The 16,834-nt window shown below is 40.8% G+C and overlaps 1 protein-coding gene across 2 annotated transcripts in view; it reads left to right on the forward strand.

Annotated features, from left to right (window-relative positions):
• Window positions 1–9,414, forward strand: part of FKBP10 (FKBP prolyl isomerase 10) — a 35,040-nt gene extending 25,626 nt beyond the window's left edge. For both annotated transcript variants that reach the window (XM_088474758.1, XM_088474757.1), the window contains exons 7-11: window positions 2,394–2,539; window positions 4,634–4,823; window positions 6,004–6,146; window positions 7,022–7,185; window positions 8,598–9,414. In XM_088474758.1, the coding sequence (XP_088330884.1) occupies window positions 2,394–2,539; window positions 4,634–4,823; window positions 6,004–6,146; window positions 7,022–7,185; window positions 8,598–8,783 (829 nt within the window). In that variant the 3' untranslated portion in view covers window positions 8,784–9,414. The remainder of the gene's footprint in view (window positions 1–2,393; window positions 2,540–4,633; window positions 4,824–6,003; window positions 6,147–7,021; window positions 7,186–8,597) is intronic.
• The last annotated feature ends 7,420 nt before the right edge of the window (window positions 9,415–16,834 follow it).

Raw genomic sequence — 16,834 nt, forward strand, 5'->3', positions numbered from 1 at the left:
GAGTAATGAATACACCTGTGCACCTGCTGGGTGACCTGGAAAACGTGAACTGTGTGGGGTCCTAAGGACGAGTTTGAGAACCTCTGCACTAGGTCTTTACAAAACTGTCTTATGCAGGTTCTCCTCCTGTTATTCAATCCGCATCTTCAGGCATGCAACCTCCTCTCTGCTGCCTCTATCAGTTATAAGTACCAGTTGTAGGCCATCTTCTGTATTTATAATCTTTTCTACAATTCTCAAGGAAAAAAGGAAAACTAATCAGCTCCTTTTTTTTTTTTTGTATACCCTCTATGCGGATGATGCCCATATAGATCTTTCCTCCCCGCATGTCTAACCATATGTGCTGGTCCTTTATTTGACATTTCATCTTGGATGTCTGTTTGCCACCCCACATTTAATTGTCTCAAAACTGAGCTAATAATCTTCCCTCCATTCAATAGAAGCTACCTGCCTGACATCACTTTTTTTGCTGATGGCATAAAATCCATTAACATAGCTGTACTAAAATATATATCATCACCAAAAATATTTCCCACCTCTGATCTGTAAATTGCTTGACCACACCCATTCTGTGGAAATCTCTCCCTCATACAACAAGAGTTTGCTTTAGCCTACAAGGGAAGCAGTCGGGAAGCCGATGGACGGAATCCCGACCGCCGGCTTCCCGACTGTCTAATCCCGGAAAGGCACTAATGACAGGCATCGAAATCCTGACGCCTGTCATTTTACCTACGCTGGGAGCCCGACACCCGGCTTACTGTTCGAAGGTAAGGCGGGGGGGGAGGGGAGAGAGGTTAGGTTAGGGGTTAGGTGGACTTAGGGTTAGGCACCCCCTCCCTTGAAGGTTAGGGTTAGGCTAGGGGAAGGGGGGGTTAGGCACCCCCCACCCCCCGGGAGTCTTGGGTTTAGGCAGTGGGGAAGGGGGGGTTATCTTTAGGCACTGGGGGGGGGTTAGGGTTAGGCACTCCCTAAGGGAGGGTTGGGGTTAAGGGGTTGGGGGGTTAAGTTAGTTCAATGATTCCCAACCTCGGTCCTCAAGGCACACCAACAGTCCTGGTTTTAGTGATACCCATGCTTGAACACGGATGGTTAAATCAAAGTAACTGAGGTACTAATTAAGTCACCTGTACTCAAGTATGGCTATCCTCAAAACCTGGACTGTTAGTGTGCCTTGAGGACCGTGGTTGGGAACCCCTGGGTTAGTTTATACTTACCTTTAGTGCAGTCAGGATTTTCACCCATGTCGGGCTGCCGCTGTCAGGATTTGAACCACCGGCCAATCATACCGATCCTGCCTACAAACCCTCCACCGTTTCTTGCAGAGTCCCTTCCTAGGCAAGTTGTATGAAGTTCCTATCTTCTCAGTTTCCCTAGGCTACCAGTCTACCACTCTAACCTACTGACTCCCAAACCAACATTGCTGTGTGACTGGAAAATATGACCTCAGTATACACTAAGGGCCTGATTCAGAGCCGCTCGCTATTTGCGGTCGTTCGTTTAAAAAAAAAGGGGTGACTATTCAAATGAACTGTTCGCACTTTGCGGTCTGTTCACGCCTCTAAGTCTGAACGAGCGAGCAAAACTTGCGGTCGAAATTTTTAAAAATACGCCCCCTGGCCGCTCGCATCATACATCATGTCCGCTATTTATTAGATTAATCGAGTACATCGAACAGCGTATGAACTGCTCGCTATTCTTGTGGTTGTTTTTTTCAACTGCTATTTTGCGAATAGTTCTGACTAAAAAAAAAAGTGACGTGGTCGCTGACGCTGCTGTATTAATTATGCACACCCATAAAACGCCCGTTTTGACCTTTAAGCACGCCTGCGTTCTGAATTCCACTCCCCGTTTTCAAGCACCTTCCCCTGTTACCACCCACATACGCCTCCTCCTGTCACTCAAGTTATCAGACATTCGCTATTTTGCGAACAAACGAGTTTCGGCCGCACTGACTGGTTCGCGCATGCGTATTACAATCCGTACGCATGCGCATTTGTGCGAACATCGCTCAGTGCGAACGAGCGGCCACTTACAAGCGGCTCTGAATCAGGCACTAATTCCCATTTCAATCTAATGGAACCAACATGCAATCTGTGGATTAAACCCAATACATGTCTTCAATACTCCTAAAGATTGCCTCTTTGTCTTCTGTACAGTATGCCTGTAAATACCCAGTTTTATTGTATTAATGCATTTGTTCCCAATTGTAAACTGCTGCGGAATACTGTATGCTGGTGCTATTTAAAAAATATATATTTAAAAATAATAATGGAAAAAGGAGAGCCTGTCCATTGGCTATTGTAGAAACTTTTACTATTGCCCTAGTGATGCTAAACTGCATGTGCAGGAAATGATCTTGTTAGTTCTAACATGTTCTGTGACCTTCTCTTCAGCTATTCAAGAAATACTACATACAACACATATATTGGAATGGGGTATATTATTCCAGGTATGGATGCTGGCTTACAAGGTGTTTGCATAGGGGAGTGGAGGCAAATCGTCATCCCACCACACCTTGGATATGGGGAGAATGGTGTAGGTAAGTAACTATTTGTATAAATCCAGATCTCATTCTTTGCATATGGTCAAACTCATTGGACTATCATATTTACAGATTCCCAAGTTAAACTAGGTTCTCATTTAGACGACTGATCGGTCAGTAAACAGAGCAGCAGATTGGTAAGCTACCGTAGACACATTTACCAATCAGGCTCTCAATGTGTCTGAGCTGGCATTACAACTGGGCAGACATTTAAATATGCCTGCTCAGTTGATACGTCAGTGTCGGCGGTCTCTGCAGCAAGTGTACGGGCGGTTGGTAGGTCACCTGAACTTCGTAGTACATTGTTGTTAATCTTTCATGCTCTACACTACTACAGCCACCTTTTAAGGACCAGTTTGCCATACTTTGTTAATATTAATTGATAGAATTCAAACTTGTAAAGTCCAAAAAAAAACGAAGCAATTTATGTAGGTGACACATCCGTTATACAGAGAAAGTTTAATGCTTCTGTATAGTCTGTTACAATGACAAAACTTCAGCAGAAGGTATTTAAAAGCTGTGATCTTCCTCAGGAACGGCTACCAAATATGGCTAACTGTACTGGTAAATACAGAAAGTTGTTTTTGGACATTTATTAATATATGTACTGTACCAATCTTTAAAAGTTTGGAAAGACTTTGCAAGGGAGTTGCAGACTAGAAGTGTTTACACTATTTTACTACTAATGTAAATAATAATTAAGCTTACAATACACATCCCTTACATCTCAGTTATGCATATATATTCGGGGCAAGCTACGTCCACCAATCATATAAACGCACTCATCACTGATTTGAGAACCAACCTACTTCACTTGCTAGATCCAGTAGTTCACAAACTATACCTGAGTTTCATCTGATGAGTAGCCGTATACTTCATTGTTCTCATTTCTTTATTTTCTACCTTGATCACTATCCTAATTGGATTTTATTTTTTTTGTACCATCAAATTTCATTTATAATGCAACTTAATTTCATTATTATCTGCTGGCAAAATACTGTTAAATCTTATACAAAAGTCACGTCTAATAATTGTGTCTAATACTAATAAAAAAAACCATTATTATTATTATTTTATTATGTACTTTTTTGCACTGTTCTCAAAAGGGCTGCATGCTCTGACTTCTGACGGCTATCACTACCTGAACGCTGGTTCCACTTATTTTACTTCGACAAATAGTCTGTATATTTTAGCCCTTGGAAATGGGATGTCTTATGACTTATTTGCACATAGAATCTGCTCTAAGAACCCAGTGGACACATATTGGCACACACGTGTTAGAAAATCTGTGTGTACATTGTCTCTATGTACAGGCAAACAGACCATGCAAGCGCCAGGTATACAAGACTCCTGTGTCACTAGCCTTCATTTAGTAGTTGTGGAGTAAAAGTGAACAAGTATCTGTTCTCTTCCATCCTTTGTATCATGCAACAGATAAGATGCTAGTGGAAACTTCTATTGCTATATAGTTGAGGTTGGCGCCCTGTGGCCACCCATCTGCCTAAACCTGCTACAGTGATTCCTCTCTGAAGTGGGAAAACAAAGCTTTGTCTTTACCTACTTCATTGCCTTTACACACCTGGCAAAATAATGGGAGACTTAGCAAGTGGAGTAAGGAGGTAAAGCCCCCCCAAGAGAGATTAAATCATTATACAGATAACGGCAGGCACTAAAGGCTTACTATAGCACTGACCAGGCAGCTTAGCAGCATATTGTCACAGTATATACAGTAACACCTATCTGGATGTTGCAGGCCCATTTTATACAGTACATGACGTTAAGTCTTCAGGAGAACAAATGGTTATAACCATTATTATCCTGCAGGAGGACACAGCTCCTGAATGATTTATTCTATGTACCTCTACATTCCTTCAAGCAACAGTCTATTATTATAAACATATATTATTGGTGATGTGGTACCATGGGCAACTTCTGCTTGCATCCCAGGCCAAAGTTGTGAGTCTTCTTTTTTAGTTTTTCTCTTTTCTGGTGACCATTCTCTAAGGGGACTGATTTATTCATCAGAAAACCGGTTGGCGCACAGTTCTGACAAAATCTTACCCATTTCTTTTTATGTACTTCTCTCACTAGGTAATAATATTCCTGGATCTGCTGTTTTGGTTTTTGATGTCCATGTGATTGACTTCCACAATCCAAAAGACACTGTAGATATAGAGGTAACCTACAAGCCAGAAGAGTGCAACGTTACCACCAAAAAGGGGGATTTCATCAGGTATCACTACAACTGCTCCCTGCTGGATGGAACCCTCCTCTTCTCATCGTGAGTACATCTAACTATCTGGCTAGAACTAACCAGGGACCATTTACTCTGCAAATCATATTTTGTCATTTTGAACTCCAATTATAATTTTAATCCATGCTTCAATATTTTATACAGTAGTTACTGATCCATAGATGTTAATAAGATCGGTTTCATCTAGGAGGTATTAGTCTGCTAACCTTTATTTACTGACTGAATTAACCTAAGGTTAATTAAAATGGTGTTGCACCATTTGGGGAATGTTCATCATTGGTGGTCTCTCCCCAAGGTAGCACCACAGTTTGGTCAATACAATAGGGTACCACTAATTAAAGTACCCTCTGCTAGACAAGGTCTCTAACAATGGGCCTGATTCAGATGTGTACAGTATGCGGCTGTGCAATACTGTCTAATATGCTAGTGCAGCAGGAGCTGTCTGTAGGAAATAGACACCACCTTGCTGCATCTGTGATCCGAGTACAGTATCCATAGATGCTGCTACGGATCACTGGTTGCGATGGTTGCTGCTTTGGCCAGGCTGTATAAGCTGAAGCTTACTCAGCCTGGCCAGCTCCTGGCTGCTTGCGAGGCCAGGAAATCTGTGTTCTATGACGCACTCCCAAGAAACAGGGGGTGACTAACGCAGACCAGTGCCACCCCCCCCCCCCTCCTAAATGGCCGCAGCCTGTCAATCCTGCTGTGGTGCAGGGGGCACTGCGACCGTGATCGCATGACTCGTTCTGCACATGAGCAGACTCCCCACCATCGGATATGTACATAAACCATCGGGTTTACATACATATCTGCATCAGGCCCAATTTATGCAAGTCATGGGATGATTCTAATGCACAGGCTTTAAGTGATGGACTTTCTAATTGGATTGATGCCACAGCCATCCAATCAGGTTGGCCTTTCTAATTGTGTGCTAGATCCTTATTCCTACTATTATAAACAAGCTGTCTAGTAGAGATGTGAACACTATTTGTTGCACTCAGCAGAGGGATCTCCACTTATTTACTTGAACAATGTGAGGGTAATGATTGCAAAGGTGAAAAATCCTGTTTAAATGAATACTAGGTTAATGCAGTAATAGCCCTAGGGGCCAAGTGGACCCTAATGCAGAACACCATTACATTTTATTCTGATGGAAGTAGAAGTGGATCAACTGTTTAAATGATGATAATGATTCTTTGTGTTCCAGACACGACTTTGAAACTCCACAGCAGGTCTCCGTGGGAATGAGTAAAGTTATAGATGGTCTCGATATGGGTCTTCTGGGAATGTGTGTTGGAGAGAGAAGGACGGTCATTGTGCCTCCACATCTGGGTCATGGTGAGAGTGGAGGTGAGTGTTCTAATTTTGTTGCCCTTGATAGATGATGATACTGTTAAAAAAACATAATACTTACGTGTACCATGTAGTAGATATTTGTTAATTTATTAAAATGTATTTGATTATTTTAATACTAAAGTAAGGAAAGCATAAGAGAATTAACGCTGATTCACTATTCACCTGGTCACTGAGAGCTTAAAGTTCAGTGTTTTATAGGCGTTAAGACCTGTATTACTGAAATGTACTATACAGTATGGTAATATAATGGCAATTGTGTCATAATTAATGGTGCTGTCAATTGTTGTAAACTGACAGTTGGCTTAAGTGCCACAGCACTAGATCAATTACCACTTTGCATTGGATTTTCACTGGGTATTGTAATTACAAACCACTGCAGTGCACAGTATGTGCAAAGAGCAAAGTTAGAGTGGCAAGTAAGTGACCTCACATCACATGAAGCACCCAGAAAGAGAGCAGTCACACTAGGTAAGTATCAAGTTAGCAAGATCTGCTCTTTCTTAGGTACCCCTGAAAGTGTATCCTAATTATATTAGGCATATCAATGATAGTGAGAAAGGAAGGTCCCTTTAAAACTGTGTGTATTACAATTTTGCAATAAGAGTAGTTAAAACGTATTAAATTGATTGGTAAGTATTAAAATCTGCTAAATAAAATAATAAGAAAAATAGGAAATTCGATAGTAGTTTGGTGTTCGAAGTCCAATTTTATCATCTTTTTTTTTTTTTTTTTTAATAATGACCTCTCCTCTGTATGTACCTGGGTTATGTTTTTTTAAGTCAAGTACTTATAACTATTCTTTATTTTACAGTATGTAGAGTTCAGAATACAAATTCAAAATTCATTGCTTGAATATTTTCTGCTTGCAGCCCGTGGTGTACCCCCAAGTGCTGTAATGAAGTTTGATCTAGAATTGCACCATAGGGAAGAAGGGATCCCAGAGGGATATCTGTATATCTGGCTTGGTGACACTCCTGAAAATCTCTTTGAAGTAATGGACCTGAACAAGGATGGAGAGGTTCCTTTGGAAGAGGTGTGTATAACTTTTTGACCCAGGTAAATGTGGGACTGCAGTACAATAAATTTCCCACCTGGCACAGAATACTGTTGGATGTTCAGAAGCATTCACCCTCTCTAATTAATTTGTTCAACTTGAGAAAGTGTGTAATTAAAATAAGTGGTAAATGTTATTTTGAGTTATGTTAGGTCAAATGCCACTGTTTGGTCTAATACATACACTATGTAGACAAAAAAGTGATTGGACACCCCTGTGCAAGCGAAATGCATACCATACCATTACACACGAGTTCCAAATGGCCACTAATGTGGCGGTTTCAACAAGAACACTTTGTAGGGAGGCCCACGCACTTGCAGTTCTACGGAAAGAACAAATGTTTTTATCAGGGCGACAATGCCACCTGTCATGTTTCCAGGACGACGCTGGACTGGTTATACAGAACATTCAGTAACCCAGATGGATTGGCCTGCTCAGAGTCTATATCTTAACCACACTGAGAACCTCTGGGACGAATTGGAGCAACGGGTGCATTCTAGGCTGACTCGACCTTCTTCAGTGTCACAGTTGGTCATTGTACTTAAGGTGGAATGGCAAAACATACAGCCTGCTGGTGTCCAGGAACTTGTGGACAGTTTGCCAAGAAGGGTGTCTGCAGTAATCACTGCACGTGGTGGACCTACAAAGTACTGACATCAATAACATCAAGTTGATCTATTTGTATATATTTTTTTTTTTTTTTTTTTATTATTCAAATTACTGTCTACCATCACATTTGATGCTTGTGACTCTCTAAAACCCCTCTTCAATTGACTCTTCTGCAAACATTGAAGAAGAATTCCACCCATATCTGATATGGTTTAGGGCATTCCACTCATGTGAAAACCAGCTCCCTACAATCAGGTGGTCAGTCTCTCTGGTGGAACCTCCGTTTTAGTTTCACTGATTTGCCTGTATATGTGTGTTCCCTGTAGAGCAGGCCTGGCCAACCTGTGGCTTTCCAGCTGTTGTGAAACTACATGTCCCAACATACCCTGCCATCAAGTTTGCTATTAGGGAATGCAAAAACTGTTCAGGGCATGCTGGGACTTGTAGTTTCACAACAGCTGGAGAGCCACAGGTTGGCCAGGCCTGTTGTAGAACATGCACCAAGATGGACAAAAGGTATCCCATATAAAGAATGTCTATGATCTATTACCCGTACTTAAGTTGGGTAAAAACCTGGTGTCTTGCACAGTTCAAAGGTCTCCATTAGGATTTGAATATAAGTAAATGGTCACCGACTGCATTCCTTGAAACTAATAGGTTTAGTTCAGCAAGTGACTAGAAATAAACAGTAAATTTTACACCATCAAAGTACTGTGAAATGTATATAAATTCCATGTTGTATTACACACAATTAAAAAAAGTTATCAATTTTGTTTTTCCAGTTTTCCACTTTCCTGAAGGCTCAAGTAGATGAAGGAAAGGGCCGGTTTCTACCAGGAGTAGATCGGGAGAAGTCTATTGCAGATATGTTTATTAACCAGGACCGCAACAAAGATGATAAGATCACAGCGGATGAGCTGAAACTGAAGACTGAAGAGGAAGCAGAGCGAGTTCATGAAGAGCTATAGGAAGCTCAGCACTGACAGTAGGGAGGCAGCCAGGAGACTTTAAGAAGCCAGTCCTACTTGGGATACACTAAACCCAAATAGGGTGCTTTATGCACTTTGATGCGGGCTGTGACTTCTGCAGCTGCTTAAACCCTCTTGGAGAAAGAGGAGGCTGTAACATGTTGCATAGCAAAGTGCTATAGGCACTTCTGACTGTGAGGTGATCATTTAGCAGATGTGCAGAATAAAATCAACAATTGTGGAGTATGCACATTTTGCAAAACCCATTCTGTATTCTAAACAGCTCTGATAGACTGAACATTGCTGACAATGGGAAAAAATTACTAATTTTAACTTCGAGAGTCAAACCGTATTTCCAGTTTTTGTTTGCTTTGCCGAAAGATGTTAGTGTGTACCGCACCTTCATGTTCTATTTGTTACAGGTTTACAAAGTATTCTATTAGTTCCTGTCCCCAGAAGTGTTTGCACTCAATTTTATCCCTCAGTGGCATTGCACATAATAGACACCCAAAGGTATCCCCATGACTGTCTCCAGAAAATTCCAGCTGCAGATATTGTTAAGCAAGAAGATGTAAATGTCATTATTTTTGCAATGAAAATATTGTATTAAAAACAAGTGGTTGAATTTGAATTTTTTTTAATTTTTTTGCATGTCCAACTTCTGGCTATCAACGCAAAGGTCACATAGAATTGTTGCTTTCTAAACACTACAATAGCAATTTCAAACAGTTTATTAAGAGATGTAAATGGAATTCTACTGTTCTTGTATTTACATGAATGGCAGAGTAGGGCAGATGCTTTAGAACAGGCCTGGCCAACCTGTGGCAATCTCCATTACAGCAGAGAGATCAAACACCCCTTTTAGCATCAGATGTTCTAAAGCAAGCCTGGCCAACCTGTGGCTCTCCCGCCATTGTAAAACAACAAATCCATGCTTTACCAGCTGATCTGTGGGAGGGAATGCTGGGACTTGTAGTTTCACAACAGCTGAAGAACCACATGTTGGCCAGGCCTGCTTTAGAACATCTGATGTTAAAAGGGGCAGTTTATAGAGCTGTTCTGAGCTGCAGAGTCACTGGTAGCCACAGATCTGTACAAGCATCCATAATGCCCACTGTTCATGCACAACGGTCAGCTAAATTAGTTTTTATGCCTTTTTAAAAGAAACCAAGATGGCACAGAGCACAAGTCTGCTTTGTAACACTCTGAATTGTCAAAGAGATATAATGGTAACATCTCTTGGTGGGGTTGAGTCTCCCACATTAGCGGGCTGTCATTTATCTCTAGTACAAACCATTCATGGCCTTATCCAGTGGAATCGATACAAAACCAACAATGTCTGAATCATGTTGGCAATAGACTCTTAGGTGTAAATTTACTAAAGTGAGAGTTTTTAAAAGTGAGTTTTAAGAGATGTTGCCCATAGCAACCAATCAGATTCTACTTAACATTTAACTAGCACCTTCCAGAAGATAATAGCTAGAATCTGGTTGCTGTGGGCAACATCTCTTCTAAAACTCGCTTCTAAAAACTCTCACTTTAGTAATTTTACCCCTTTACGCTGGGTACACACTTAGCGATATGCAATGCCCAATGGTGCCAATGAATGATATATCAGGCGGCTGGGACACACTGCATGATTTGGTGAATAACCGATATATCATTCATCAGCACCATTGACCTTGCCGGCGTTGGCAGCTAGGTTGCTCCATCTGCCATGCATGCAGGCCGATGGACCGACTTTTATGATCGACCCACAGGAGCGCGCACAGTGGGTACACACTAGACGTTGTGCCCGATATGCGAGATCGGACAACATATCACCAATGTGTACCCAGCTTTACCTGCTTCAAGTGCAACAAGACACCTAGGAGCTCAGAGCCGCTCGCTAGATGCGATCGCTCACACCCAGCATATGCAAATTCAGCTGACAGAAAGGCAGGCGCTCGCACGGAAAGGCATAAGCAAACTCACTTTGACTTGGCGAGCGATCACTTTGTGTCTATAGATACGCGGTTTATTAAAACATTGGTACATCGAGGACCATCGGAAGGGATCGCAGCGCTTGTGGTTGCCTTACCTTACCGCAAGCACTGCGAGGACTTCTGTGTAAAAAACAGGCATGTGATGTGTACTATGATGCTGGCTGTTTAATTATGCACGCCTATGAAACGGCGTTGCTACACTCAGGCACACCTGCTCAGCCACTCCCCCGTTATTAGTGTCCTGCCCCTGTTACCACCCACAAACGGCCGCCTGCTGTCACTCATTACACTGGGCTTTCTTTCCTGAGGAGAGCGGATTGCGATCGCTCCGAGTAGTTCGCGCACGCACTGAACTAAGTGTGTGCATGCACGGTCTCTTAACATCGGCCACGTACGAGTGAGCGGCCGCATGCGAATGGGTCTGAATGAGCTCCCTTGTGCTGGTCCAATTAACTGAAAATGACAGCCTGCAGCTCCTAGTTTAAAGGAAACTCACCCTTAAGAAACATAAAAAAAAACAAAAAACCAATCTAGTAGCGCTGGAAGTCAGTAATTTCTTTAATATACAATTTAATACAATGTAGCATCAGCCAAAATAGTCACTATAGCAGCATATAAAATAGGTTAATATTAAAACTAAGATAAATAATATTTAGTCCATGCACAGGAAGGTTTATGGGATTAGTGAGTGAGTCACTTGGATTCAAAATCCCCATATAATGATCCTGAGGTTAGTGGATTAGTTGGAAAAGGTTGTTTACTTACAAATCCATCTTTGTATCCACTCAGACAAGCAATATTTAGCTGGAAAGCAGTAGATGTGGCATATCCACCATAAAAGTTCTCTGTGTGATGCAAAGCAGAAATACATAGCCCAGAGGTCCCAAACACGGTCCTCAAGGCTCCCCTACGGTTAAAGTTTTAGAGATATCCATGGTCAGTACCTCAGTCAGTTTGATTTAACCACCTGTGCTCAACCATGGATCTCTCTAAAACCTGAACTGTAGGGGAGCCTCTGGATAGCCCAATAAACTCATCAGCAAAGTTTGGTGAATGCCTTATAATACTGAAGAACCTTGTGGGCAGCTGCACTTTGTCCACAGTAACTATGTTTGGATCAATTAAATGATGTCTGTCCATCTGACTTTAATATCTCTTTTGGCTTCTGACAAGAAGTTTTTTTTTTTTTTTTTTTTTTTTAAGAGTTTTATGTAAAGTTTTAATCTCTGGACTATCAGTTTCCATTAGTTTCTGTAATAGACTGTGGATGGAACCATAGTGAGAGAAGAAAGGACTGAAATCTAATGAAGTATGGTCTCCACTATTGTACGTGAATTCAGCAATTAACTAAAGAACAACCCAATTATTCTAGTGACTCTAATGTATTGTTCCATTGGTTGAAGTTTTCAGTTTGGCCATTTGTTTGAAGATGAAAGCCAGAGAGTAAATGTAACTGAACTTGTAAAGGCGGGTATCCACTACTAGATATACAAATGAGAGCACGATTACGACATTGTAATCGTGCTCTCGTTTGTATAGTGATGTGCCTAGACTGAATGTTCACTCGTTCAGTCCAGGCACATTCCTCATCCCCGCACATGCTGAACCTGACGGGATCATACGGTTGACAAGCATGTACGGGCGATGATAGATGTTGGAAGCGACCAGCGGGCACGCGCATCGCTGGTTGCTTCCGACCAAAACATGCCAGATGCATGCGCAATTTGCAAGCGATTGCAGGATAACGTCATTATCAAGCAATCGCTTGCTAGAATCGCCTAGTGGATACCCCCCTTAAGGCTTTGCAGACCTTCCAAATCTTTGAGGTAAGCTGATGTCCTCTATCATGACTCAATAGAAATATTCCCACACCAGATGAATGTATTTGGTAAGTGATGGTATCATCATTTTAATACGATTAATTTGGAGTATTAATCCTACTATAAATTTCTGGATGTGCTGCTACCTATTCTTCTGCAGAAAATGTAATCTACACACCAAAAGCAAAAACTATTTACTGGGAGTCCACATAGCAAATTATTTTAAACAAACTTTTATTAAAATGTAATTAAACATTATATTGCTCAGAGACCTAATCAATTTCAATAAGCAAATAATTCCGCAGACAGATGGAATATTTCATCTATCCACCATCTACCTGTAGCAATATTTAGATACTGCAGCTCAGTGTTTTTATACTGACTAAGCAATGTCAGCAAACATTCAATATATTCTAATTATAACAGAATACACTAATAAACAAATTATAAAAGTTGGGACTGTTCAAAGATAGAATAGTATGTTCAATATATTTAACTTTCAGTTAGAATTATTAGACTACCACTAACCTGAGGACAAACAACATTTGCTGAAATGTAATATATACCTCTTACATGTAATTGAATAAAAGTCATAAGTTATGAGGCATTAGTGGAATAAGTCTTGTTCTTAATACACACTTTATTTACTATTTATTCACTACTTTTGTTTTTTAAAATATTTTGCTTCTTGAAATTGTTTCTAACCAATATTTTGTTTATGAAATATTACGTTTGCATTAAATTTCCTATTTGGAGTGCTCCTAGTAAATACTTTTGGTGTATGTATATTAAATGGAGGTCCTCTGTCAGAGACCACAGTTTGCAGTATAAGAGGCACTGGGTAACTTTTTTTTGTTTAAAGGCACAAAAATACTGTGGTGAAACCTTGAGGAGGAAGCTCAGAAAGAAATTCATGGACAAGTCCAAGGAATTGGTAGAGGCTGTAAAAGACTTGAAGGCAAAATAAGTTTTATGTCATGCAAAGACTGGTCAAGTTGAGACATACAGTAAATGTTAACTTCTTTGGACAGTTGTGTCCACCACAAATAATGAGACACCAGTACCATGGGTTTTTTTTTGGACTCCATGATGCCCAGCTGTAATGGCATCATCAAGAGCTGATTTGGGTACAGAGAAGAGGGACATTAGAGAGAAACAGCCCTCTGATAATCTTTGCATACTAGAATAACTAGCAAAGACAGCTGCCAAGCCCTTGTATTCTTTAGTGGCCTTTGAAAGCCGGATTCAAAAACTCTGGAAACTGCTAGTGACTATTATTTTGTTTACAGGAAGTATAGGATTTGTTTTTTTTTTTTTTTAAATTCACCCTTGGAGACCTCAAACTGATGATAAAGGGCATCTGCTTTTTTTTTATTATGCGACACTGGTTGGTAGGTTACCAGAAAGTTGAAATGTGAAAAGAAAGCGTTCAACATGCTTGTCCTAGTGTTAAGTCTCTTGGCGGCTTTTACAATACTCCAGATATTTGAGAGTTGTGAAGATTGTAAGGGTGATATTTGTGTGGTGCGCATCCAGATAAGTTTCCTTGGTGGGTAGTCCTCTTTCAGCAACAGCTCTTCACTAATATCACACCCCAGCAGAGGGGCAAGATTTCCCCAAAACACAGCTATGCGACACAGTTCAGATGCAATCTAACAACAATATTTATTCCACAATTTGGTGTAATAATTGGAACATTCTCACTTAGTGCTGAGTATCACTAGTAAATCCGCTCTGTCTGTACTTGGGTAAAGTCAGGTATGATGATAACTGCTGGCTCCCTGCGGTATGTGTAAGTGACTCTGGATGCAGGGTTGCTCGCAGTCCAATCTGTTTTTGCGTTATACGATTTCATCCAACTCTTTTCTCAGTTCACTGATCTCTCCTTGTTTCTTAATATCAGCGGCTGTAAGTAATTCCACTGCCAAGTCCTGGAGCTGTCTTTCTCCCTCTCACATTAAAGTGCAGATCATCCAGAACCTCCCTCTCCAACTCTGCCTCACCTGTAACTGACACTAATGCTGCGTACACACTGGCCAATATTGTCCAGTGTTTATGCAAGATATCGTTAACATACCATATGGATAGCAAGTAAATCTCTATCCCGTTAAATAATTTTGTTCCTATAGGGATATTTTTTTTTTCAGAAAAGAAGGCACATGGATGAAAAGCAATTTTAGTCCCCTTATGCTAAGATAAAATGGCTCCAAGGGCGTTTACAGAAGCATCCGTTTCAATAATGAAAGGCTGTGTTGAAACTGGTTGGGCTAGCACTGGAGTTTATTGAAAAAACTTCCCTAAAGAAAGAAGTGCACATGAGATCACCATTTGTCTTGATATGCAGAACACAGCAGAATTTCATTTTGTGCTATAATACTCTTTACAACAAGATGATTTGATTCATGTGCACCTCAATTCCATTCCTTTAATGAATAGTGGTTCTGGAATGTAGTGAATTCTTGCAATTTGTTTTGCATAATCAACACTGAGCCAAAATATGAGTTGGATCTCCACAATATTGTCAAAGGCATGGGTTCAGGTTCGTCCAGCTCAGGTTTATTGCTAGACTCCTTCTTTGCCCAAATGCAAGCACCACGAAAGGGACTACACATTGGCCGTACCGTCTTTCCATCTGTCGCTCCGTTAAACCAGTATCAATAGTGATGCTGCGATCAATTAATTCCTCCAGACACTGTGGAAGATCAATCCTGGGTAACTCATCTTTGTCATAATTTCACCCATGTGTAATTGAAGAAGCTTGGAGGCTGCAAGCAAAGTTAAAAAATACTCTGATGTTCAATATATGGTGTGGGCCAGTTATAAAGCTTTTCAAGCACACGTTTAGGGAGTCAGTTGAATAAATACTGGGCCGCATTGGAAAGACTAAACATCATCCAATTAATTGTTTATAAAGGGAGCAGCCCCAAACTAATCTCTCACGTTCCCGGGTAGCCGACCCTCCAATTGACCAGATTCCCCGACTGATCGTCGATCATTGATGGCCGCCGATCAGCCTTTCTGGTCGCATCGTTGAAAACGGCAGGTGGATGTATGGGCCCCTTTACTTAGTAATGTAGATAATAACATTACCGCTAAGGGGTTGTCCTCCAGATTGTATGGACACCAACTACTAAAAGGACAGCCCACATCTAATAATATCTTGAGATTGATGTTGCATTTACAAATCTACATGAATCTTCAGATCATAGAATAATGGACTCCCTGAATGCAGTCAAGGACATTACAGTCACTGGAGTGGCTGTTTCTTTGGCAATCCATATTTGGCTACAGGACTCCCTTAATTTGTTGTAAAATGTTATGTATCTTGCCAATAACAAGGATTCAAGTTGGCATTGTTTTATCTGATGCCGCCTAGATATGGCATGTGACCAACTTTCTCTTGTTTCATTTTCAATTGCCAGAGACTGGTCACATATACTGTGTCTGTGATCATCTATAAAATACAGGATTTATGATCATAGTTTTCATGAAAATTAACATTGTATGCAGGCGACAGTTCATTACAGACTGCGCTATTAGATACAAACTAAAGCGGCTCAGATTCTGAGTTTAACATGAATTGGAGAATGCATGTATATTTTTATTAAACCTTAAATCCCCTACTTCCCTGTAAGGTGTCACAAGGACGGCCCTCTTCCCTAATGTGCTTTTCCTTCCCTCACCTATACCACCATCGGCACCAAACCTTTGTGTACTACCACCCTGCTGAATACAGCTGATGCAGCAATGTCTATAAAGCGTATCCATGTCCTGCACTGCAAGATAATTTTTGCTTGCTTTGCTCATACCGTTTGTTTATGTACTTTGTAAGGCGCTGCAGAACCCTTGAGGCACAATATAAATAAAGGACTGTTGTATATCTGTATGTGACTGAATCTGTATACGGAGTACAAGTGTTGCATATCAAATTTATCAGTGCAGGTCTGTTGCATCTGTCAGCGAATAAAATGCATTGTTAGTTGAAAAAGATGCTTAACCCAAGCAGAGTCAGAAGGGACTTGAAGCGCTGAGAAGGGCTGTTTGTCACACTTCAGCAATAGTGTATGGGGATACATCTGTACGTCAGCTTTTGAGGGTTGGGGAACAAGATACTGTATTATATTTACAATCATGTTATAGTGGTTTTAACATATTTTGGAATATGTACATTTGTTTGCTTTTCCTTTTATATACCCAGTAAAGTGATAATGTGTTTGTATAGCTGAGTAGTTGCGAGTAAACTTTT

Source organism: Taudactylus pleione, unplaced genomic scaffold (genome assembly GCF_031769625.1).
Source record: "Taudactylus pleione unplaced genomic scaffold, aTauple2 ptg000155l, whole genome shotgun sequence".
NCBI lineage: Eukaryota > Metazoa > Chordata > Amphibia > Anura > Myobatrachidae > Taudactylus > Taudactylus pleione.